The following is a 25,192-nucleotide window of genomic DNA, read 5'->3' on the forward strand; positions in this document are numbered from 1 at the left end:
GGAACAGCTTATGGTCCGTAGTGGCATAAGCTTTGTTGGTTTTTTGGGGAAACTGACTATTAATCACTGTTAGTTTATGGGTGTGTTTGTTTATCACCAATTATGGTCATTTTGGGGTATTTATTCTTGCCATAATTATTCTCGCCATGTCCTACAGACTTCTATCAAAGCTTGGTTGATAAAGATGGTCAGGACTTGTGTAACTGGAACTTAACAGAATCCAGATGTTCCCTTATTTCAGCCACACTTGCACCTTATTGCTGAGGTGAAGCATAAAAAGTGCTCAGGGTGAAAAGTGCTCCCACTTCTTTCTTTATCTAATTTCTAGGTCTACACCTAAAAATATTTTCCATGCCTTCGAAGTCTTTCTACACCCATGGGATTTTTTTGGTTGTCTCCCTTTCCCATTCCCCTGCCCAAATCTGCTACAGGCACTCCCAAATCTTTCTCCTGTTTTCTGAATGGTGTTATCTACTTCCTCCAGAGAGGGTTTGATAAAAATCTAGTTTCCAGTTCTCTCCATGCTTCAGGTCTCTGTATGGTAGAGAATATCTCTTAATGAAACTCCATTAATGGCCCATTCTTTGCTTTCCTTATTGAGGAATACTGCAATGGATACCACTTGAATTCTATTTTTTTCCCTAGAAAATCATATAATTTTATTGAGATATTAGACATTCATTCATTCTTGCCCTATGAAATTATGTGAAATCTTCATAGCTTTCTGTAATAGTGGACATTTCTTTGGCTTGTAGAACTAGCTACTTCTTCATGTAGACTTCCTTGATTTGGTAAAGGTTTCCCCCCAAATCATTGTTTGTACCTATTTTATTTTTAAACCTTTACCATCCTCTTTTGACAACCAGGTAGCAGGGCTGATGCAGGAACATGGATGTTCTTTCCCATGTTAAACAGTGATTGCCTTCCGCTAGAAGCTGGTCTGACGTAAGGAGTGTGAACGTCCCAGGAGAGAATTTGAGAGCAAAGTATTTTCTGATTTTTGGCACTGACAGAAGAAAAGAAAAAAAAAAAACCCTAAATGATCAGAAAAAAATAATTTTGGAGAGCTGTGATTTAATTCCTCGTTCATGGGAATCAGAGTAAATCCATTTTAAGTCAATGTGGTGAGGTCAGAATTGATCCCAGAGGCAGGAGCCCTCCCCTGGATGCCTGGGGGGACTTGTGGAGAGGAAGCTTTTCCTTTGTAGAGCTGCCAGTTAGTCTTTCATCCTGGGCTCCATTGTGTCCCCTTCCTCTGCTATAATACAAGTACCACTGTTCCTACGGCGTCTCTGGTGGCTTTCGCTGTCCTTCGGGTGTTTAGGTTCCCTGTCTGTGTGAGTGTTAGTACCGGTATCTGCGCTCCGAACTGGAGGCTGCTGGGGCAGGCATGGGACAGACTGCCCCACACACACCAGGGAATTTTCTCCTATTTGTTCTGTTGCTGTTGTGTTTCTAATACTAAAACTAGGAAGTGAGGGGTTTAAAATTTCATGATGATCGTTTAGATAGCTATAATTCTCAAATGCCACGAGAATGACCTATGTGGAGAACAGCTGTGCAAAACTGTTCTGACTCTAAATCAGACCCTAAATTTGACCCCAAATCAGAGGGTATGTTCCATGGCAATTCAGCCCTTCCAATGTAAATACTAGGAAGATGTCATATGGCAACAGACTTCCAGCCACTACATTTAGCCCCCGTCTGATATTTCCTGTCCCTAACAACGTGTCTGTAGAAGGATTCTTGCCAGGCAAAGCTCTGTGATGGTGAGTGCCAGGGAACAGTGTCATTCCCAAAGCACTTAAATAATGGTTTGCTGAGGCTGACGCATACCTAATGCAGGAGGAGAGGACAACACTGTATTTTCTAGGAACTTTGTTCTTTTTGTTTAAACACCGCAGCTAAGCTGTCTTATTTCTCTGCCTCTTCTCTCCCTCTGGCCAAATGTCAGTTTGTAATTTTGCATTCTTTCCTACTCTGCCTTAAGTTTTCTTGTTTTAAATGAGTATTTTGAATTTGCACATTCTGCACAGAACATATCAATGATGGAAGACCTGCCGATTAGAAGTTTTTTCAGAGTCTTAGTCAGGTGTATACACCTTAATGCCCAAAATAACTTCTGACCTGTGAAAAATAGGCAATAAGAATTAATTATTAGGGAGGAATAGTAAAATTTATGCAAGTACTTTGACAGAGAAGATAATTGACCAGTAGAACAAACTATTAAATTTTACAGTGTTACTTTTCTTTTAAAGAAATGCTTAGATTCAAATGGTATTAATTCAAGTGAATCCTGTAACTTCTGATCTACAGGTTAGACAAGTTGTTGGCATTTGTCCTGTCTGGACTGAAAGGGTTTGATGCTATAATTCATTCTTCTCGCAGAGCTGGTAGTAGGCCAGAGCTCCAGGAAGAAAGTATCTTCATTCAGGATTTTAATAAAGCATGCTATAATGATAATGAATAAAATCCCTGTGTCTGCAGAGGCACAGGCCTACACCCTACTTCTGTTTGGATTTGAAGCTTAGCTAAAAATGCAGTAGAACAGTGTGCTTTGCTGTTCCTTGTTATGATGTTGGGAATATTTTACCCACCGCGCGTTCAGAAAGCTTTTTCCAACTCTATTTAGAATTCCATTAAAGCTAAACAAACTCTTCTCAGCTGTGGTAAACATTTATTGGGAAATAATAGTATTTTGTTTAGTATTGTTCCTAAAGGTCACTTATTTGATTTTTATTCAATGATATGCAGTATTGGACCTCCAAGTAAATTGGAGGCGCAGTTGGAGCGAAGCTCACCAGTGTGGGTCTGTTCTGCTAATGGCTATTGTTCTTTTGGAGTCCTTGGAGACTATCTTCCAATGTTTTCAAGTTTTCTTTGAAAGGCTAGTGGGAAGGTCAACAGAAATTGGTGGAAGTCCACTACATGTATGAGGAAATGATAATAAGACTTGGGGGGGGGGAAGTAGATATTTGTGATTATTGTGTACAATAGCGAATAAGATCAAAAAAAACCTGTGTGTGAATAAAATGAATAGAACGCCCATAAAGTTTATTTTTCTTAGGTTAGTTATTTAATAAATGCACCACTGACTAAAAGCTACATTTAAATCAAGTTTAAATCATGTTTAAATGACATATTGACTCCAGTAGGTATACAGAGGACTGAATTTTTGAAACTAATTTTCCCTGTTAGTTAGCTATACGCACTGCATTTTGAAAGTTTCTTAATCTTAAATGCATTTCACAGTGGTATATGACTGTTCCAATAAAAGATTTAAATATTCATGTTCTGTATGAGAAGGCTTTCTCTTCCCCCCCCCCCCCCCATTTATGAAGGTATAAAACATTTTTATCACTACTCTTTGTGGAAGCAGCATGTTTTGAACAAATGTAGTTAACTACCCTGATGTACAAATACAATTAAAAAGAATACATGAATGCAGGCAGTGTTACTTTTTGGGTTTAGCTTGTTTCAATATAGGTACATTGTGCTCTCTGTGCATGCCTCATGACTCCTTTGCACTAGCCGTGCCTGCAGGGGTTGTGGTACTGTTGTTTCTCAGCATACCTCATCTTTGGCCTCTGTACCATCCAATCTGTGTTTGCTAGTGACAAAGTCCTCCTTTTTGGCAGGGTATGTAGCTTCTTCCCCTTTCCCCCCTTCTTTTGTTCTTGCTACTTCTCCTGAGAAAGCAGTATTTTTGAAGCAATCATTCAGTTCAGATAATTAAGAACAAGGTGGGGGGGGGAAGTTGCATTTTCCAAGAACTGCTGCAAGGAGGCACAAGGTGTGTTTGCAGAACAGCGCTGGTAGATACTGAGAATCTTGGTTCGGAGGGGATGAGTGTGGGCCCTCGCCCCTGCCTTGGGAAGCATCATTGGTTTTGTGCAACTCTTGTGACCCCTTATGCATGTACTGACAGAGTTGCAAGCATTTCAGTGTGCGCAGCGTGGGCTTTCTTGCCAGAAATTTGGCAAAATAATCAAAATAATGAAAAATCGAGATTCCGCACCCTGACAGATGCGAACCAGGGTGTCTCCGTTAAGCCCCCGTGGAGTTATGCTGATTTATGTGAGCAGAGGACACGTAATGGCTGATCTTTCCATTCCTGTTTCGTTCTTCTGTTGTTGCTGACCCACGTATAACTCAACTTTTTCATACATGTCCAGAATCTGAGTATTAGCAGAATGTAAGGCACTTTGAATATTAAGATGACGATGGGAATTGTATTGATTTAAATCTAGTTTTTCTGGAAGAACTGAGTTCTACCTACTTACCTCATAAATGCAATTTATTACCAGTTCTAGACTCCCACCTCTTGCCTCTTTCGAGTAATGGGACCGTGATGGAGATAAGATTCAGGCCCAACGTACGCATGCGTGCTTTGTTTGCTTAATTTTGGGGAGAATGAAAGCTCAAATAGGAATAATAGCAAAGTATTAATTTGTTAATTCCTGATGGTAAAGCAGAGAAAACATGGAGAAATGTGGCCACGTGCCATTTGACTTTGTGTGTGTAGTGAACTTTTCCGAGCCTCGCTTCCCATTCATCATCAGTTTTCGTGCTGTTCTAGGTTAACCATCCTTTGCCAGTAGATACGAGGAGTCGATAGGCAGCAGTTGGGCAAGGGAAAAAGGCAAAGCCGGAGAGAGCAGAAGAGAAGGGCTGCAGCCAGCTGCTCGGCCTGTGTCGCGGTGGAGGCCGCGCTTCGGCTGTGGGTCGAGTTTGAAAGCTTGCGCGCGGCGGATGGTTGTTCGGGGCTGCGCGTCAGGAGAGCTAGCAGCCTTCGTGTACCTGCACCAAGCCTCAATTTTTGGAGCATTTGAAACGCCGCAGGCGAGCGCGGACAGGCCGCGGTCGTTTCTCCGGGGTCGTTTCTCCTGCGGGGGTGACGCGCAGGGGCAGCCCAGCCGCGGCGGCGCTGGTCGCGGCTTTGTCGGCAGCCGGAGGAGTCCCTGCGTCGAGGCCCGCTGGGCGCGTTTAAAAAGACCTTTACGAAGATTGGCTTTGAGTTTTGTTCGGAGAAATAACTTTTCAGTGACGTGCACTGCTGCTTTTTTTTTGGGGGGGGGGGGGGGGGGGGGGAGATTAAGTTCATCTCGGGTGCAGCACCCGTCGCGCGGGGAGATAGCGTCAGGGAACGACTCCGGCCGCTCTGGCCCGCGGTCAAAGCACGGCGTCACCGCTCCCATCAGCCTGAAGGGCTGAACCGGCGGTCGGAGCAAAGGGCTCTCTGCGGCGTGTCGTGAAGACTGGAAGCAAGGAGAGCAGAGAGAAAACGCTGGAGCGAGGCACCTTTCTCTGCGCTCTTTCTCCCTGGTACAGCACTGCCTGTGTCAGAGGGACGGTCACTGGTCAGCTCCAAGCAGGTGCTGGTGGGGAGGTACCCGCCGCCACCCCACCCCCCCCGAAGCGGGGGACTCCAGATTCTGCTCTTAGCTTCAAATCTAGAAGATTTCCCCAGAAACCAGCTGAAAATAAAGTGGCAAACTTAAATAGTAATGAAAGATCAAAATCGCACCGTGTGAAGTTACCGCTGTTTCAGTTCATTTGATGGCCTGTTTCAGACCGAGACTGATGATTAAAAAAAAAAAAAAAAGCTACTGTATAAAATAATAGCTCCCTAAAAATAAAGCAGGAACCAAGCAAGAACTGTGTCCCAGGTTGCTTATACAGGCAAAACTCTCACCCCAAGGGAGGGGGGAGGAGAGAGAAAAAAAAGGTAGTTTGACTTGCAGGATTTACACCTGATAGCTGTTTCTAGTAGTCAAAGAAACTTTGTAAATGGTAGTAAACAAACTGCTGCGCAGAAGAGATTTCCCTGGCACATGCTCCAGGCACATTTCTTTCCTTAGAGTTCACTCAGGAATGCTCAGCAAGTGTCAAATATCCAGAGATTATTTCTTTGAAAGACCCATCTGTGAAAGCAGAAGAAATCAAAAACATAACTATAGATTAAACACGTGTGTGCGTGTGTAAATATATATATGCATACACACACACACACACGAAGATACAGGTATTCCCATATGTATGACTATATGCACACACAAAGTAACATAGTAAGAAAATAATCAGGCTCCTTGGAGTCCTGGGCCTGCAGTGACCCGGGGACCATTTCTAGCCCTGCTTTGCTTTCCCTGAGCTGGAGTATTGCCCTTGCAGTGCCCTGTCCGTGTCCTGAACGTCGGGGTAGGAAAGCTGTTGAGGGCATCGCAGAGCAGCCCGGGATCTTGGGAGGAGACCTACCCTTTTTGGTGTTCCCAAGGCACGCTCTGCCCAATTTTTTGCTCTATTAGTGATCTTGTTGACTGCAGTGCAGACCAACCTAAGGCTGAAAGTATGAAATGCTGGCCTCTGTTATGTTTTATGGTAATTTCATCACTGACCTCAGCAGGGCCACGAATTCATCTGCAATATTATATATGCTAAAAAGGCAAAAAAGTTTTAAGTAATGTAAAGCAAGTAAGACCAAGTCTAATCTTTGAGTATCTCCTGAATGCAGAGGTCCATTTCATTAGGGATTACTTTTATTGTTCCTGTTCCGTCTTACAGCTGATTTTTCTCAAATATTTCATTGCTTGTAACTACCATTTTAATTTTAACTGGTGAAATTAGCAAAAAGAATTGCAATTGAAATGCATTGTAGAAGGCCATTCACCCATATAACAATAAAAAAAGAGCAATATATTTATTTTTTGGTCCCAATAACTGTTCTCTATCTTTACAAGTCAATACAGTTTTAAACATTGGTTGCTTTAATCTGGAAATAAAGATATCTAACTCGCTCAGAATAGCCATTAACGACACGACAGAGCACACAAGGGCAGAGCGCGTGCTGGGGGGAGGTTAAGGTGGATGTTGGTAGACCTGAATTACACGGTTGAGCTTGGTTAAGATTTCTGTGGTGTTACGTCTCGCTGGTGTTTTTTCAAGGTTTGGAGAACCTGCGACATATTTTAGGGTTGGCTGTTTATTTTCCCTGCCTTGTTTTTTATGTGCTGAAATATTGTAGTGAAAATAGCTGGGTGGGGTGCAACGACCGCTTTCAAAGACCTTCCTTTGAAAGCTTTTTTTTTTTTTTTTCTTCTTTTTGCTTGCCGGCGCTCGGTGGTCAACACCCGTCTCCTGCCCTGTGCTCTCGCATCGTTCCTCTCCACGAAGGCCCCCAAGCACCTCCCTGCCAGGGTCCGTGCCACCGCTACACCGGCGGCCCGCGAGTCTCACCCTGAAGAAGCGCTGGCCCCGGGTGCCACAGATATTAACGTCAGTGGGTATTGCCTGCGTTGCAACACAGCGTGAGACCATAAAAACCGGGATTCGTCGACAGCTTTCGGCATTGCTCTTTCAACCGTTTACAGCTGAGCGTGCTTGCGGCCGAAGCGCTCGGGGTAGGCAGGCGTACTGGCGATGCTGCGGTCACGCAACGGCAATATTTGTCCCTTAGGCTTGAAATAGCTCTTAATTTAAAGGTTGTCCTCATTTACCTGCAATTGCTCCGTCTCGATCTAACGAACACTCCTTGTGGTTCGGTATTACGGGCTGGGATGTCGTCAGTGCCCCGTATGAAAAATGAGGCTGGTTTTGAGTTTGAGTTTGACTTTTGGGCCCTGCAGGCCCACGAGTTGCACTTCGCTCTCCTTCAGCTTCAACCGGCTGCCGAAGAGATAAAGCACAGCTTTTGGTATGTGTTTTGTAGAGTAGGTAAATAGTTGGGTTATCTGAAAGCAGATCTTAGCAATACCTGCAGAGCTTCTGAGCAACAGTCGGTATGGCCCTCTAGATTAGCTGTCAAAATTGATTGATTGCTACAAGTAATGCCGCCAGATAGTAATCTGCAATGTCTCAGAGCAACACAGCCCTGATACAGATCTCGTGTTGTGCCTTGTACCCGTGGCCTGGCCCTAGCGGGGTGATCCCACCTTGAGCTCTGCTATAGATAAGTTTGAATGTGTAAGTGAAGAGCACTTATGGAGAAAAAAAGTTATACGCTTACCACCAAAAAGAAAACATTGCTGGTTGAAAGCATGTACGTTTGAGATGGGTGTTGTGTGCTATGTTTTTTAGGGCAACCAACGTTGAAGTAGTCTTTTTCTGTCATATTGTTAAGAGGCTTTTTTTGGTCAACAAATTGTGAAGCATGCTGCATCTTGACTGAGCAGAGGGGCACAAACCCAATCTTGGGAAGGAAGTCCGAATTCAAATACTCAGTGAAACCTCAGTTGGAGGAGCTGCTGGGCTGCTCTTTCTCTCCGAATCTCCTTTGTAATTGAGAAGACAAAGGTTGTGGTTCCATCCACTGACGTGTTGGCTGCTGCCCTGTGGGATGATCCTGAGCATCCCTTCCTACCCCCTCCTATGGCTGGCACTGGACTTGCTGGACCAATTTGTTGGACCAATTTTCTCAGCCATGCTGGGCCCCTGGATGGCTCCCTGAGCTTTAGCCCTAACACACAGGAAGGGGTTGAGAAGACAGAAAAGGAAGTGCCCTAATCTGCTTTAAGTGCTCATCAGACAGCAGCCTAACATCTTCTCTGAAGGCCAGGGGCCTGCCCTGAGAACCCCATGTTTGGTGCATCTGCCAAAGTACCGGGCTCATGCCGCTGTGGTGGCTGAAGGTTGAGCTGTGCTTACATAATTGTAAAATAATCCAAGACCAGATTAATGGCTGCTAAAATCTTAAAACTTATCTTTCCAGTTCAAGTTACTCATAAAACTGGAGAGAAAATGGTAGAACATAAATCCTGTTGACATTGTTTTGCTTAATATGATTAAATTTACCAGACTCTGGTGACATAGGATGAACCTTAGTGCTTTAAAAAGATATATTTTCAGTGCTCCAGCAGTGTCAGTAAGGTTCTCAACACCAAACTCCCAAAATATTATTAGTTGCTTTGACAGGTTTAGTATTTGCAGTGATGCTTCAAATTGCAAATGCAACAAGGTTTTATCATAATAGCTGCATAAAATGTAAGATGCTAGTCATATAAGCATGTAAAAAAAATAAAGTGTAATGCTTTTTGTCCCAGCAAACATATTTTTCAGAAATGCATGCCAGGAATTTTCATTAAAACAAATAAAATACAAATCTAGTAACGCTCGGTTATCAAGATGATATATACCATCAGAACCTCAGAAGCTGGAGAAGTTACAATTTTGCACATAGTTTCAAAGTTCATAAGAATTTAATCCTCTCTAAGTAATTGCTGTGTTCTTCTTTCAAGAAAGCACATGAATGTCTGTGCTACTGTCAGCTGTAGTGGTCCGAGGGGTGACGTGGGACATAAATACGCTCAGCTTAAATAAACCAAAACCTTTTGATATTCTAATTCTTCTGGCTTGGTCCTATATTATTGTGCTAAGTGTCTTTTAAAATGGCCTGTTGAAAACAAAAATGAAAATGAAATGAAAACAAAAATTCACCGTTAGCTCATCCCTGACCTGTCCCTGAGCCTTTCATATGTCTCACTTTCCTGATGTAGCATAAGCTCTCATTACCTTTAGCCTTTTGTTTTAAATTCAGAGGAAAGAATTGCGTCACCCTGAAATTCTTGTTGTAGCTTGTTCTCCAGGTATGTATTGATATGGCAGTAGGTGCAAATACTAATTGAACTAGCAGTGATTTGTTATTTAGTGAGTATGTGCAGCAAACCTAAGAAATCTCCCAGTCAAACTAAGGAACAGCTTTACAGGAAGGATGTAAGGTATTTCACTTCCTCGTTTTTGTAATAGCCCTTTCTATTAGTATTTTTTCACATTGCCTTCAAACTCTCATTTCCTCTATTAATGACATCCCAGTTTTGGTGTAGGGTGTTTTTTGTGTATATTGGGTACCACATCCTAATGTGCGGCAATGCTTGCTTTAGCACTTAACAGTTATGAGCACTACACACGTTTTCAAATCATCTTTTCCCACTGTCCAAGATGAACTCTTGTATTTTCACTGGAGAGAGTGCAGGTTTTGGACAGGATCTGTACGTACCATGTATGGGTTTCATTCACAGCTTTCGTATTTTGGCCTGAGTGCCTGGTGAGTGAGTAAACTGCTGTTCGTACCACATCTTATTTACTGATGGTCACATTTTTTACATTTTTTTTTTTTACTTAAACTGGGGGGGCTGTTAAAAGCCCAGTACACCATCTGGAATGAACTGCTTGTAAGGCAGAATGGTTACAGAACCGCGTGAGGGCTTCTTACGGGAATTTTAAGGCTAGGTAAGCAGGACTGCTGGCTACTTGGTGTATATTTAAGCACATCCTCTGTGGCTGTCAAGCAGGATGGTCTGAGATGGCTATAGAGTGCCTCAAAGTGAATGTGGCTCCTTTTTAGGTTTCATGCTGTTTTAAATCATGTAAGGATTTGCCAGGCAGAAGGTAAAGTAAAACATAGTGAACACGTGGCAAAAAATGAATTTGCTAGTTTGAAATAAACTTTGTTGCTATGTAAGATAGTATAACTTGTTAAAATATTTTCAATTAGTTTTTACTGGTTTTAATTGGAAAATGTTTTCTAAGTGTCCAATTACTTTTGTCATTTGCTTCACGCATACAGTAAAATATTTTCTTAATTTTTCATCCGTAGAATATACTTTTCTTGTTCTGCAAGTTAGCATTTTAAGCTTTACCTCTAAACCATTTGAAATGAGTATTTACTACAGAGATTGCATGTGACAGCTTAATTAACTGTGGATTCTTGACCTTTAACGTACTGGAGCTAGAAACATTTAATAACCAGCCATTGGATATACAGTAATATGCTTGTTGTTTTACTAGCTTGCATACATGGCAGTTCAAAGCAAAGTCCAAGGGTCACCAAAATAATGAAGTAAACCGAAGTAAATCAATCTGAACTGCGTAATTCAAAATGTTTTATATATATGTCGTACAGTATAGTTGTATGAGGAAAGCTTCCAGGTTTCACATAAACTGTTTTCATGCAGGATGCAAATTACAGTTTCACTAAAAACTTCAGTGATTTGGAGCCTGCAAAGTGGGAGTGTAATTCAGTGCAATTACCGTGCTCGCAGTTCAGTGCGCAGTCCTAGATGAGCAAGCGTATACACACACAACTTAAACCAAACATCAGCTCACACGGACCTGTTCAGAGCAACGAAACCGTGAATCAAAGGTTGCTGTCTCTGGCGCGATGCAGTGCAAGTTGGTCACGTGAGTTTAAAGGAGGCCACCGATGCCCTTGGCCGAAGAGAGGATCCCTCAAGCTACTGTCCGGGATTGCTTCAGTCTGCATAAGTCTAGGGTCTCCTCCAAGCTCCGTGTTGCTGTGGCGCTGGGTGCCAGGTTGACATACTCCAAGCCTCCGTGATAGTTTTGCCAGGCCACTTACAAATAATTATGGGGGTGCAGGTTCTGCTGATAACGATGCTGCACATGGCGTTTTCAGTAAGGGGGTGAGAGAGGCTTCTTCAAGCTGGATTAGGATCTTAACTGTGAGCGAGTAATACCTTAGTTTGCAGACATTCCCATCGAGTTCAGTAAAGTTGTGTTGCAAGGGGCTGTTAGAGATGAGTAAGAGGATAAGAATCTGACTCCTGTTCTGTTCAGGGCATTCCTGAAACCTTTCAAATGCATTTGACTGGTGGAATTATGGGCTTTGCTCAAGTGTGTGGGTGTGACTGTTGGACTGGCTTGTTGTTTGGGCTGTTGGGCAAAACACGGAGAACTTTAGCTCCTGAAAGGTTGGGAGCTTCCCCTGAAACTGCAAATACTTGCTAATTGTTTGTCCTCTTTGCTCACATGCAATGGCCCATAAAGTCTATTTTCAGAATCCAAACTAAACACGGGCAGGAGTGAGAGGGAAATCGTGTAAACAGTCTTTCTAGGGGTATAGTGAGGTACTTGTACTCTGTGGTCTGCGAACTGCCTTGCTCGTCCTTAACTCTTCCATTTCCTTTGGCTTATGCATGCACAAGCGCTACAGGCCCAAAGCGTCGCCAGAAAACCTTGTGAAAATGTTTGCTGGGATGTTGGGACTTGCTTCTGCTTCCCCTCAAACCTGCAAACCACCCTCTGCAGAGCTGAGTCCTGAGTGGAGCCACCAGGCCGGACCCCGAGCTGGGTCACTCCGTTGATAGCAGAGATTCGAGCCTTTCCGTCCCTTCCCCGTTGTTTTGCGGGGAGCAGTAGTCATGGCACAGTTGCAGCGCGCCGGTGCGCGTGGCCGAGCGGCGTCTCGTCCTGCCGGCTCCTGGGGTCCGGGTTTGGAGGAACACGCAGGAGTCTGCCGGGCAGCATCTCCAGGCGTCGCATTCACGTACGGGCAGCTTGATTTGTAGTGGTTTTCTCCATTCTTCCCTCCTCTGCGTTTTAAAAGTGTCGCTGAGGCTCGGGCGAGCGGGGTTCGAGCTTCTGCTTGCGTCACTTTCTCCAAGCAGTGACGCACGCGCGTGCTCTTTTTTTGCCACAGAAGTGGGTGGTTTATAGGCTGGGAGGGAATGATTCATAAATTAGCTAGAGCCTGTGCCTTTCCTCTATTACCCTAATGATGTGTGACCAGGATTCGGTGTAAACCTTTCTTGCAGGCTTTCAAGCAAGCAGGCTGGTGAGCGATTACGTTTTTGCTCCCTAGCTGCACCTCGTCAAGCCTTGTCCGGGCTGAAATGCTAATCCGGCACGTAAGACGGGGGTAGCTGCAGAGGGGCTCAACGGCCCGCAAGGGGAAACCGTGAAAATGCTACACTTTGCAGCACCCCGTCCCTCGACTGACTGCAGTTTTTGGAGGCTTTTGCAAGCGAGATGAATAAGTGCAGGCGGACAGTCTTGGAAAGCAAGCAAGCAGAGCGGCCCGTCTGCCTTGGGAAGCGCAGCGGCTTGCGGCGCGGGGCTGGGAAGGGGGGGCGGCGCGAGCGCGCGTGCGCTTGGCCGGCTGCAGTACGGCTGCAGCTTTGGCGTGCGCGGAGCTAGGGAGGGAAAGAAGAAAAACTGAGGTGCAGGAAACCACGTGGGGAAATGCTTAACAAGCACGTTGTTTGTTTATTTAACACGATAACGCGCGAGCAAGTCGGTCTAAAAGCAAGCAGGCAGGGCTCGCTGTCAGATCGGAGCACACGCTTGCGCGGCGTGGGGCGGACGCTGCCGCTTTGCAGGGAGAACGGGCACTCCAGCGAGGAGCAGGGCTGAGGGCAAGCGCCGGCGGTGCGAGGAAACAGCCACTTTCTGCTCGCAGCCTTAGTTATTAGAAGTCTTGAGCAACCCATGGTTCATAAAGCCAGCTTGTCTCATTAGCCACTCTCCACAATCATATTTGTAGTGGTTAGCAAAGCTAAATGTTTTTCTTTGTGGCTTGAGTGGCGTCATGAAAGCCCCTCTTCTTATGCAACCCATTTTTACTGCATGCATTGCGACACAGCTTTGGCCCTAGTACCCAAATCTTTGCATTTCGGTGAAGAGGGATTGGATTTTCTGTTGCCCGAGTTGGTTCTAATGTGACAATTGCGGGCTCTAGATTTAGACCAGAGCTCAAACGTTTGTGGTTGAGGTTAAATTTTCCAAGCTGCAATTGGAAATTCTCATAAATATTGCTTTTTGTTCTTTTTGGTTTTGTTTTGTTTCTAATCTTTGATTTCATTGGTAGAATTAGAAATTGAGAATTGTTCCCAGACTGGAATCCTTGTAGGCACAGCACAGAAATATTTTCTTTTGAGAGAAAGAAGGACTTTTGAGGGAAATACCAGTGCAAGGAGTTCACCTGGCTCTCCCATTTGCTGCGTCTGGCCCAGGATGACCCTGGGGGTTTCCGACCCTCATGAACATAAGTGTAATGACTCGTAGTTATCAGAGAGAAGCCCAGATCATAAGCATAAGGAGTCAGTGTTACCTAGGGAACACCTGATCCTTCATGTGAGGTTGGTGTTCACTTTAGCAATGCCCCTGAAGTCATTCGCCAAGCGCAATCCCGCTGCTAGGTACCCGAGCGAGCGTTTGCCTCTGCCTGTGCGTACCTCATGCAGCAGACACCATGTGAGAATACGTTCACCTCCGGCAAAATAATTGTGAAAGTAGGTTGCGGTGGGGTCACCGTGGATCTTGAGAAGATACCATAGGCATTTATGAGGCCTGGTGCTGTTGGCAGCACACCCGGTAGGAACACCCGCCCTCTTACCTGTCGACTCCCGAAGCCCGTGCCCAGCTGTGGGTGTCCACGCCGTCCTGTAAACTACGTGGAAGTGTCTGCCCCAGCAAATAGCAAGGGGTACCGGCGTGCCCATTGCGCGTGGTGCAGAGCAAGGGCCCCGCAGGCGGGTCCTGAGCACCTTCCTCCCGTGGAAGCGGGCGCTGAACTTCAGCGCCAGACCTGGCGTGGGCCCCTGCGGGCACCTTACTGCAGCTCTCCCGATAGCAGCCAGCAAGCGTCCTGGCTTTTCCTCCCTCCTTCTAACTTGTAAAACCATCTGTGGTTTGCCTGCTAGAAGCTTTCACAGGCTGTCTAGCTCTGCCATAAATGCTCTTCTTCCTCGTTAAAATACATTACTATATATTAATGCACTTTTTTTCTGTTTTATATGGTTTTATATTGTACTAACTGTACAGGAAGGAACAGCTTCCAGTATTAAGCAGTGTGATTAATATTTGTTGTATTGTGTAGTTTTCCTCACCTTCTTCCCATGAGAGTGCATATTTATTGAAACACCTTGTTTTGCTACAGATTTTTTGTTTTACTTGACTTCTTTCACTGAGGTCTTTTTAAACTTTGTTTTATAGCCTAATTGTTTTATACTAAGATTGGAAAAAGCGGGTTGTAAGATGCTTCATTTCTAGAAGGCCTTGCAAATGGAGAGCTGCCACTGGTGATTCTAGAAATGAATGTGTGATCACAGCCACAAAAATGGCGAGGTTAATCTTTCCTACGTCACGTTCGGTGCTCATCCAGGCTGTGCTGTTTGAACTGATACAGTGTTTCGGGAGTTTGCCAGGAAAATAAATCTATTATGCGCTGAAATGACTAAAGTGCAAAATCTCAACCAATGCAAATGAAGGTAACTCTTGTATTATCAGCAGAGCTGCATGGGGTAGGAAGAGCTGGATTTTTTAGCACCTTTTAGTGGAAATGGATCTTCGCGTTCTGAAATGAAATTGTGTTTTGTAAAGCAACAGTATAGTCAGTGAAAATTTTTTTCTTAAACTATCCCATCCCAGTTCCGCCATACATGTAGTCCTTGCATTTCTTGAGTGTTCAGTTTTGCTTCACGCTCCTTGGTGGCTTAATTTTGCGTATTTGCTTCATAAAATGTCCTCCCCTATGTTGTTTCCTGTTCTTCTGTCCTCTGTGGAGTCTGGATGAGGCTGGCTCTGTTGGTCATGTTATTCCACTCGAGAAAGGATCTATTTTGATAGACAACGAAGAGATGGGGACTTAATTAGAATAACTTTGACTAAAGTGATTTCTTGTATGCAACAATATTTTCTTTCCTGTTTTATATCCTTCATGGTCAAGGAAAACTGTTTTTCTAGAGTAGTGTTGGGTTAAGAGCTGAGACAGTTGTATGTACAAACATGGTTTGATCCCCTGTTATTACCTTTATTTTAATACAGGGAACAGCCATTGCAACTCATTTCATCTAGATACAACCATACCCATGGCAGTTGTTGCAGCTTTGAAGCAGGGGCACCCTGGACTGGTGCATTTTTGGCATAAATTAATTTAGATTGGACAGAAGGGATGTAGATATCCCACTGCTTTTCACATATCCCTAAGCCCAGGAATAACGGTTTGCCATTTCATTTTGAACCTCTGGCCTGAGGCAAATTTTGCTCCCATCACATTAAGCGGAGCCTTGAGGGGGCCCAAAGGTGAACTTCAGGAGAACTGGAGCCCTCTGCAGTTGTAGGAGTCCTTGCAAATTCCCAAAGGAGCAAACAGATATAGAAGTCTGGCGAACTGATTTAACTTAGCTGACCAAAATGATTCGTAGATTTACTCTTGTAAATGCCTCTCTCAAGCTCCGAGTTGCTTTTCAAGAAATACTTTTTCCTTTCTCTCCCCCTTGCCTCCCAGGAGCAGCTCAGAGAGGAGGAAGGAGAAATCGAGAGACGCCGCGAGATGCAGACGAAGCAAAGAGACCGAAGTGTTTTACGAGCTGGCCCACGAGCTGCCGCTGCCCCACAACATCAGCTCGCACCTGGACAAGGCCTCCATCATGCGCCTGGCCATCAGCTTCTTACGCACGCACAAGCTCTTGTCGTCAGGTGAGGTCTGGCTAGAGGTCACAGAATCACAGGACGGTTGAGGTTGGAAGGGACCTCTGGAGATCATCTAGTCCAATCCCTCTGCTCAAGCAGGGTCGTCTGGAGCATGAGGTCATCCTCGGTGTTAGTTGGTATCAGCACAGTGAAGGCTGTGCCTGGTTTTCTCAGAGCATAGGATCCCAAAGTCAAAACAGGGCACAACCATTGCCGTTGCGGGAATAGAGCTAGATACTAAGCTGCAGGGTTTTTTCACACGTGTGTTTTAATCAGAGGGGAGAAAATCTTGAGCGTTCCTTGTCACATAACGTCTTCCTTTAGCACAATAACCACTGATGCAGTTCTGCCTAGCTCAAAAAATTCTGAAAACTCTTGAATAGGATTCATTAAGCTCAGTTACAACATTTTAAGCTTTCAAGAGTTTAATCAGAATTTGGATGCACTTCCTAGGCTTCCATGCTGACACAAGTAAATCTTGATTTAGCTGGGAAACGTGTTTGTTCAAGTGCCTTTAAAAGGCAGCTTGGAAGCTCTGAACGTCCAACGCTTTTTTTGAAAGGACTTGTTGTCCTACACACCAATAAGAAGTAGCAGATAGGTCGTCTAAGGCATGGTAGACTCAGATAACTAAAGGAAGCAACTTTTAAATACTTGACATGGATGGATTCTGTTTAATTAGAATCTTAATCATTTAGGACTAGTATGAAATGTGAACCAGCATTATTTTCATATTCCGTGAAAACTGATAAAAATTGCAAAATATTCTTATTTTGCAGCTGTGTTTAAGCAATCACTTTGGAAATCTATGGTTTGAGTAGTCTACAGGATTAATGAAAATAACTGATGATTATGGGAAAACTTTCACATGGTGACTTCTAAGTGTCAAGAATATGTTAACAAAACAATGCCTGAATTATGTGTGAAAGGTAAAGGCAAGATACCGTCTTTTCCCACATTAATGGCAAAACTCCCAATACAGTCACAATTTCATTTCCTTTCTTTAGAAAAGTTGAGTCATACTGTAACAACTGCCTTAATAAATGCTATTAGGAAGTATCTCATTTTGTGGAGGAGTAATGCTGTTGGTTAGTTTGAAATATGACAGATGAATTTCTGCTTCCGTGTGGTGCAGTTTTTCTAGCTTTTTTGGACTTTGCTAGGACTATTGCATAAAATATGAGCCTTTTAATCTTCACTTAGGGAATCCAATTTCTTTAACAATTACTTCTGTAAAAAAGAAAAGGTTATTTGCAAGTGTTTGCAAGTCATCTCTGTTTTCCTAATATAATTAATACTTGGGGGAGCTAACATAAAATTGGTAAATATTCTTAAAAACGCTATATACCAAGCCAATCTGTTAGTTGTTTTCTCATTTGAAAAGCTGAAACTGTGTTTTTGTGTTTATTTGATATGAGCCAGAGGCTGTCAAAGAATAGGAAAATAAAACTTCTGAATGACTGTAACAGATGATGTTATAATGTGTGTGTGTGTGTAAAGCTGAAATGAAATAGCTTAACTTGTACACACACACATGTATGTATATACACTCACACCTACACACATATACACATGTATGTATTTATATGTGGTTTTTCTGTGATGGTACTTGAAAGAGAATGCGATTCATGCAGCTAATTTACATTTCTTGAAGCACCACATGCTTGAAGTACTGCCACAACCCAATAGTTAAAAAGGAATCCAGAAATGAAACACTACAGTTGTGACAATTTGTGTTTTAATACTCCGAGTTTTATCTGTGACAGTTATTTGCTTAACTTTAAATCTAGCAGCAAATCTGATCCCTTTCCCCAGTTTAAATATAGATTTGGATTAAGTCCCTTCATTAAAATTAGTGTTATTATTCAAATGCAGATTTGTCCACAGCTGCATCTTTAGACACTTGAGATGTAGATCAGGATTGCATAATCTTTAATGTTTCCATTTTGGGGGAATTGATCCTGAGATACTTTACAGGGAACTCTTTTGGAAAAGTTGGATCTTATTTTCCGAAACTGAGAATAGGCTGAAATGATTGTACCCAGGCCAAAAGACTTTGGCCACTAATTATATTCCTCTGGGTATAGCTAACATTTAATTGACCAGGTTAAACAAGAAGGCTAACGGTTTATTTAGCCCTGAATATTTGAAAGATAATTTTTAAGGTTTAGAATAAAGAGGCAGCGTTAGAGAGAGAACTTTTTTATTGTCATTGTCAGAATACCACCTTCAGGATATTGTTTGTTCCTCCTTGTGACTGCACTACAGTCACACACTACAGTCACACTTCTGAACAGTCACAGGTGGACCATTGTAGTCCAGGCAAAGTAAATTTGTATCCATTGGGAAACTGTTTCTTGCTGTCTGTAAGGGTGCAAAGTTGAAGCCAGGCATTTCTAAGCAGGCTTCTTGCCCGTGAGCTTTGCTGAACAGAAAAACTGGTTGATAACATTGTCGCACTGTAGTTGCATAGTAAAACTCTATGGTGTTGTTTTTCTGATCAGTTCATGCGAAATTGAACAGATTAAAAATGTCTCAGCAGGTCAATGTGGAGATGGGCAGGGGAAGAACCGCTGCGTAGATGCGAGATGAACAACTGCCTTGGCTCGCAGACCCCCTCTTAGCTTTATGTTGCCTTCGTGGAAACGGTTTTGATTATTTGGGCTAGATGCTTAGTGTAAACTGGACTGAAGTGGTAGTATTTGTTCTGTAATCTCTTAGAACATTAAAATAACATTTACTGTGTTTATATATATAATGTCAATAAAATAAGCTTGCAGCACAGCTTGAAAAATTCAAAAGATAGTTGAGAAATAAAGTACTGCTTGATTAGTATTTTTGGTATTTACTATTTATCAAAAACTACAGGTACACTAGATTTTGTGCTAGCTATGTTATAGTTTGCAGGCATGATTCTCAAACGGGGACAGACCTCATTTCACAGCAATTTTGCTGGGAACAGAGAGAGCAAGGGCTTTCCAGGACTGTATCCTCCTCTTCCTGCCACCTCCTGCTCCTTATCTTAGAGATGGCCTCAGGCGACCTGCCAGCCCCGGGCAGTTGGCATCCAGTGTCTAAGGCTCCTTTTTCTTCTTCTTCCCCCCTGGTGTGGAGTAGGGCCTTTCATGTGCCTATCTCAGACTACTTTACTAGCCGTGCCTATGTGATGATGCTTTAGCTCTTGGGAAGGGGGGCTCTAGAGAAACGCGTGGCCACCGTTCTCCAAGCAGGGCCCCCCCGGCAGGGCCCTCGACTTGGAGCCCTGGAGCGCTGCCCCGTTACCTGCCTCTGCAAATCCCCGCTCCTGGACGAAAGAGCGCGGCTCTCCTGCAGGCACCAGCGGGTCTGAGCGTGGCCCTTGTCTCCTTTCACAATAGGAAATAGCTGGTTGTATATCTCAGAGTTCAAAAGGGTAAAAAATACCAGGTTTTGCTTTATAAAAGTTGCTTCTTTACTTAGTAACACGTTTCCCTTTGATTCTCACAGTAGGCAATTCTGTGTGGGAATGTTGGAGAGGAAGCCTTTAACATTTAGAAATGCAGGCTGTTAGTCTGACGGCCTGATTGAGATTAGTATCACAGGAAGCAAACTGAAACAATAGCTTTATAATACTGTTTCCATGTTGTGCACAGAACAGTACACAGTATAATTGGAATGTTGGTCAAAATATCATTTAATTACGATCGTCTTAAATATTTTTCAAGCTGTCTTCTAATTCTATTGGCATTATTCATTTTGCCATCATTGCATTAAAAGGGTTGGGATAAGTTTAGAATAGATCTTTGTTCCTTTCAAGTAAAGGTTTTGATCCCACAGAAAGTCACTCCTGGAAATCACCATCTGATGCTTACCAGTATTGGAGCTCCTGGAGTCAGGGTCTTATGGTCTTTAATGTAGTCAGAAGGACATGTCTCCTTTTATTCTCTACTATAGCTTGTACAGGCATAAATTCTCCTAATGCTTTTTAGGGTTAATAGATGTCAAAAGAAAAAACTTTTTTGTTAAAGAGTGGCTGCCTTGGTTAACATGATAGCTGCTTGATAATTGCCTCAGGCAATCTGCACTTGTTTGATACTGAGAAGAGTAGAGTCCTCTCTAGGAAGCCTGTGTTGTTAATACGTGGTGCCCATAGTGTGAGTGGTTATTTTGACCAGACTCGAGAGAAAGGCATTACTGGAAGCAGAACTCTTTGGTATCCATGAGTTTCTGTCTGTGTCAGGACTGGGGACATTTTAGTTAGGCTAATCGGGCAAACACATTTTTTCTAGCTTTCTTTAATCCCATGCATGTCACCTGGGTGCTTTTTCTGTGCAGAGGTCCAGCAAAGGAAGCTGGCTGGGAGCTGCTCCAGTGCAGGGAGCGAGCAGGAGAAACGGGGAGGGAGCAGGGAAGCAGACGGGAAGCTGTTTCGGAGAAGGGAGGCCACAAGGAAGCCAGTGTGAAGTTGTTTCAAGGGAGGGAGACAACAGAGCCGGAAAGCCAGCAGGGAGCAGAGGGGAAAAAATAGCTTTACTCTAGGCTTTTAAGGGAGAGCATACTATAGGGAGAAGTGGTGTGGGTATTGTTTTGAATGTCTGGACAAGCCGCAGCTAATCTCAGGCCATTGTGGCATAAAACAGTGCTTTAAAAATAGCTTGTCTGCTTGTTTGCTTTTATCAAATTGGAAAAATAGGCCTGTGCCAACCGTGCCACTAGAAGTGAGAGCACTATGTACCTACGCTTCAGCTGCTTGGAGTACCGTCTCTTGTCTAGGAAAGTGCGTCGCAGTGTTGCATTTGGTGAAGAAGCCTGATCTGCTGGGATGCTCTGTGCCCCCGAGATCCCTGTTCAAAACCAGTCGCAGCAGGAATTGAAGCACCTTTATAGGAGCAGCACCTATGTAATCTGACTAGATACAAACTCTGTAATAAAATTGCAAAGCACCAGTAACCTAAGTGTTTTCTTTATAAAAGTTGCTTGTGCACTTAGAGATAAGAGCCCTTCAGGAAGCTTCCAGTTGAGGAGTAGCTTTTTCTTGATATATCTAAATTGATAGGTTTTTATTGAACACGTTGAAAATATCCCCTTGAACAGGATGTACTGCCCTGTCAAGACCAAAATAAAACCCAGTTGCTTTCCTTTAATGCAAAACAAGAAATTAGGAAGAGACGAGTTTGTCTCAAAGTGACTTTCTGTCTGCTGCAGGATAGAGCTCCTGCTGGATCTTCCCAGCTTGTGCTAACCATCATCACGTAGTTGGCCAGCCCTTGTCAAGGATGGCAGCTAGCAAGAGGGCAGTTACAGTTTGTGTCTATGGCACGTAATAGCCAAGAAACTTCTGTGGTGCCTACAGGATCTGGGAGCCTTGAAGGTTACACGGAGGGGATGATGTGACTAGTATCACTGTGGTTTCTCTGAATTTACACAAAGGCACCTCTGAGCCAGATCAAAGGTGCTGAAATGAATATAGGCTGTTTGCTAGAAGGTTGTTTATACCTGAGCAGTTATTTCTTGCAAGGAGAGCCTGATTTTTGAGCTTTCAGACTTGTTCCAAGAGGCTGGACTGAAGGAAATGAGCAAGCATCTACGGAAAAAGTGTTCTTAAACTTGGGAACAGTGCACATCCTGACAGTGGGAATTAATCAAAGCTTGTTTACAAGAGCTATTTTTAGCATAAAAGATTATCGTAAACACTGCAATAAGCATTTGCCACAACGGTTCAAAGTTTCTTGTTGATTAGTAATTCCTACTTTGGTGATTAGAAAACTTTTTGAAATAGAAGCGATTAGAAAAAGCTTAAGATGAAAATCAGATACAGACTGAGCAATACTGCCTTGGGGCAATATGAACAGTCGATGAGATGTCAGACTGGCTCTTGAGAAACCATTGCTCTGGCCCTGATTCTGCTGTAGCTGTGACTGTCACCCCAGGGAGGTCACTTCACTTTTCTGTGCCCCTCCGACTTGATCCGATCTCCTGATCTGAGCTGGATAGGGACTCCCTCTCTCTCCCTCGCTCGCGTGCTCTCATTTACTGGCTTCCTAGTGCTATGTGAGAACAATCTTGGCTAGGATCCATCAATGTAACTATAATATGAACAGTGATATTGTAATACTTCATTCTGCTGAGTTATAGTTAAATAATTTATATATTTATGCTAATTTTTAGTCAAATTGGAATATTTTCAGTCCAGTCTCCCTGCTTTATTGCCATGGTTCTTGAAGTGAAATACTGCCATTATTAAGGGAGAAATGAAAAATGTTGTAGGAAAAACAAAAACCCATCCTTATTTCAAAATTTAATCGGCAATTATTTTACAATTGCCAAAAGTCCTACCTAAAAACCAGTGCTGTTTGATTCCATAGTTACCTCTCTGTAAGACCTGGAAAATTCTGGCTAGTGTACATTAGCTGCTACTACCTAGATAAAGCAACATCAAACCCCTATGGAAAACTGTTAAAGATTAAATTCTGCCCCCACTTCCTCATCATAACCTCTTACTTTCATTGGATCCCAGCTTCCTGAAATGTTTCTCCTGTAAAGCTGAATTTTCTTATGCTAATGCTCCAGTCCAGCCAGCCCTAAGGTAAATTAATAAAGAATATTTAAAGCAAAAAGAAAGAACGGAGGGATTTCTGGGAGCAGCTGGCAGTAGCAATGGCTTTGCTTCTCTTCTACCAAGTAGATTAATTCTAAGGAAAACCAGATTTTTGCTAGTGGCCAAAACTGTACTGCTTCTGATATACCCAGCTCCTTATGTGTGTATTCTCTGTGTATAAAGATATTAGTAGTTAGTGATTTTCAGAGGCATAACTGCAGCCGTCCTAGGCATGCTACTGATGCACGTTAGTATAATTATATTGCTAAGTTACCTGACACGGGGCCCTGCAGTAGCGTCCGCCGTATTTCTTTGCTGTCGGCTTCCTCGCCGTCTCGTAGAGACGGGGAGCGTGCCCTGCTAGGTACCAGAGGAAACCGTGATCTGCCCCCGAGGGCGTCTGCGGGCTCCTCTCGCCCGCTGGAGCTGAGGGAAGCGAGGGATGCAGCGGGGTTTGTCATCCGCCAGGTCGGAGGACGTCTGCGAAGCGCGCTGGCCGGGCTTTCGGGTTAGGAGCGGGGGGATGCCCAGCAGCACAAACCCTCTGCCCTCCCGCTTCCCGGGTGCCTCCAGCTGGACTAAGGTAATTTTAATAAAAATGTTAAACTCCCACCCGATGAATCCGCGCAACCACGTGCTCTAAAGCTGACTCTGTGTTAAAGTGCTCTGCTAAATTAGGACATTAAGAGTTTGAACCTGCAGCCCCAGTGTGTGAGCGATCCTGTGTCCTCTGTGTGTGTTGGTATAAGTAATATAATTTATATACATGGAAAAGCAAACTTAATCATCTGATAATACAAGTAAAGTGTTTGTCTTTCACTGTTGGAGGCATTTAAGAATACAAATGCTTTGAATAGCCTTCCTGCCTTTGAATGGTGATGTTTTGTTAATGCAAACTTAATGAGCTGGAAAAAAAAATGGAAAGGAGGGTCTGGGGTAAGAGCTGAAAAGTCAGTTTTTCTGAACCCACACTTGGCTGATTGTCTTGGGCTGTAGCCATGATCCCTGCTGAATAAACCATTTGTTTGCTTCCGGAAAAGTCAAAAAAACCCCTTGACATTCTTTACACAGCAGAAACAAGCTTGGGAGCAGATGGTCACTTACTTTTTCTTTTTTCTTTTTTTTCTTTTTTTTTTTTTTTTAATGTCATTATGGTCAAAGTGCATACTATTCACATATATTATTGTGTATTTTTTTGTATTTTAAATTCTCGCCCTGATGTAATTTCCCGAAGCCGGTCGCTTTGTACGAAGGAGGAATTGCCCCCCCTGCACGTCTAGCTTGGCTTGCAGTGCGGAGGCGCTCAGTGATAAATGCCCAGCCTGTGCTGGCAGTCCCCAGCAAGTGACTTCTCCTCCCTGCTAGCCAAAGCTGGTGTTCAGAAGCAGAGGATGATAACTAAGCGCTCCCAGTGGCGCGGAGATTGGGTCTGTTGATGCCCTTCTTTGCGGCCGGTGTCGTCGTCGTCGCCCAGGGCTGCCCGCGCTGAACAGCGTCTGGGGCAGCTCTGCATTGCAAACGCTCGTCCCGCTGCGTTTGCTCCCAGTCCGGCCTTAGGCACTAGCTGAAGCAGTTGCAGAAGATATAAATTGGACTCATCTTTTAATCTTAACTGATTCATACTTTAAAATAAAAGCTGCATAGCTGGCTCAGGCTTTTTCCTACCAAAAACACCCCCCTCCCCCCAAAACCAAAAACAAGCTAATGCATGTTTTACAAAGCAATGCAAACAGAAGCAAATGAATTTATGCTTCTAGACTTCTTCTAAAATGAGTATTTCCACAAGAAACACGAAGAAAAATGATGAATGTGTTGTTTCAGGGAGGAAAAGAACAAAACTGAAATAGTCTCTTGTGTTAGTAGGATGTGTACTAGAGAACATAAACAGTATGCTGAAATTGCAACATTAAGCCAATGAATAAAACCAAGTTCTCCAAGAAACGGAGAAGTTTCTTGCTGTTCCTGCAGCGAAGGCTGATGCAATACGGACTGGAGCCTTCTGGCCGGCTGGATGTGCCGTGGCAGCTGTGCGCCCGGGAGCGATCCAGGGCAGAGCCCGCGCAGCTTCTTCGCGGGCCGCTCCGGCTGCCTCTGGCCACGGAGCGCCTTCAGTCGAGACGGGACTTACCCCTGCTGGCTTGACAGTGGCTAAGGCTTTGGATTGGTGTTTGTTATCCTTTGTTCTGAAGCAAGAAGGACTTTTTTTTTTTAATTATTCAGAGCCTGCTCTACTACTACATGGATTTGTAAAGCCTGAGCACAAATGTGCAGGCTTCTAGGTAAAGCTGTTAGGATAAGCTTAGCCTAGCTGGCTGAGGGGCACAGAACAGCTGTGAAACCTAAAAATCATTTCCTAAGAAAACCCAGAATGCCAGGAAGTTGCCTGTAAAACATGGCAAGAAATTATTGGGT

The 25,192-nt window shown here is 43.7% G+C and overlaps 1 protein-coding gene across 1 annotated transcript in view; it reads left to right on the top strand.

The window, feature by feature from the left end:
- The window catches only part of EPAS1 (endothelial PAS domain protein 1), a 77,951-nt gene that overhangs the window by 25,887 nt on the left and 26,872 nt on the right, over window positions 1-25,192 (top strand). The window contains exon 2 of the mRNA XM_062571925.1: window positions 16,019-16,209. Coding sequence (XP_062427909.1) covers window positions 16,019-16,209 — 191 coding nt within the window. The remainder of the gene's footprint in view (window positions 1-16,018; window positions 16,210-25,192) is intronic.

Source organism: Rhea pennata, chromosome 3, assembly GCF_028389875.1.
Source record: "Rhea pennata isolate bPtePen1 chromosome 3, bPtePen1.pri, whole genome shotgun sequence".
NCBI lineage: Eukaryota > Metazoa > Chordata > Aves > Rheiformes > Rheidae > Rhea > Rhea pennata.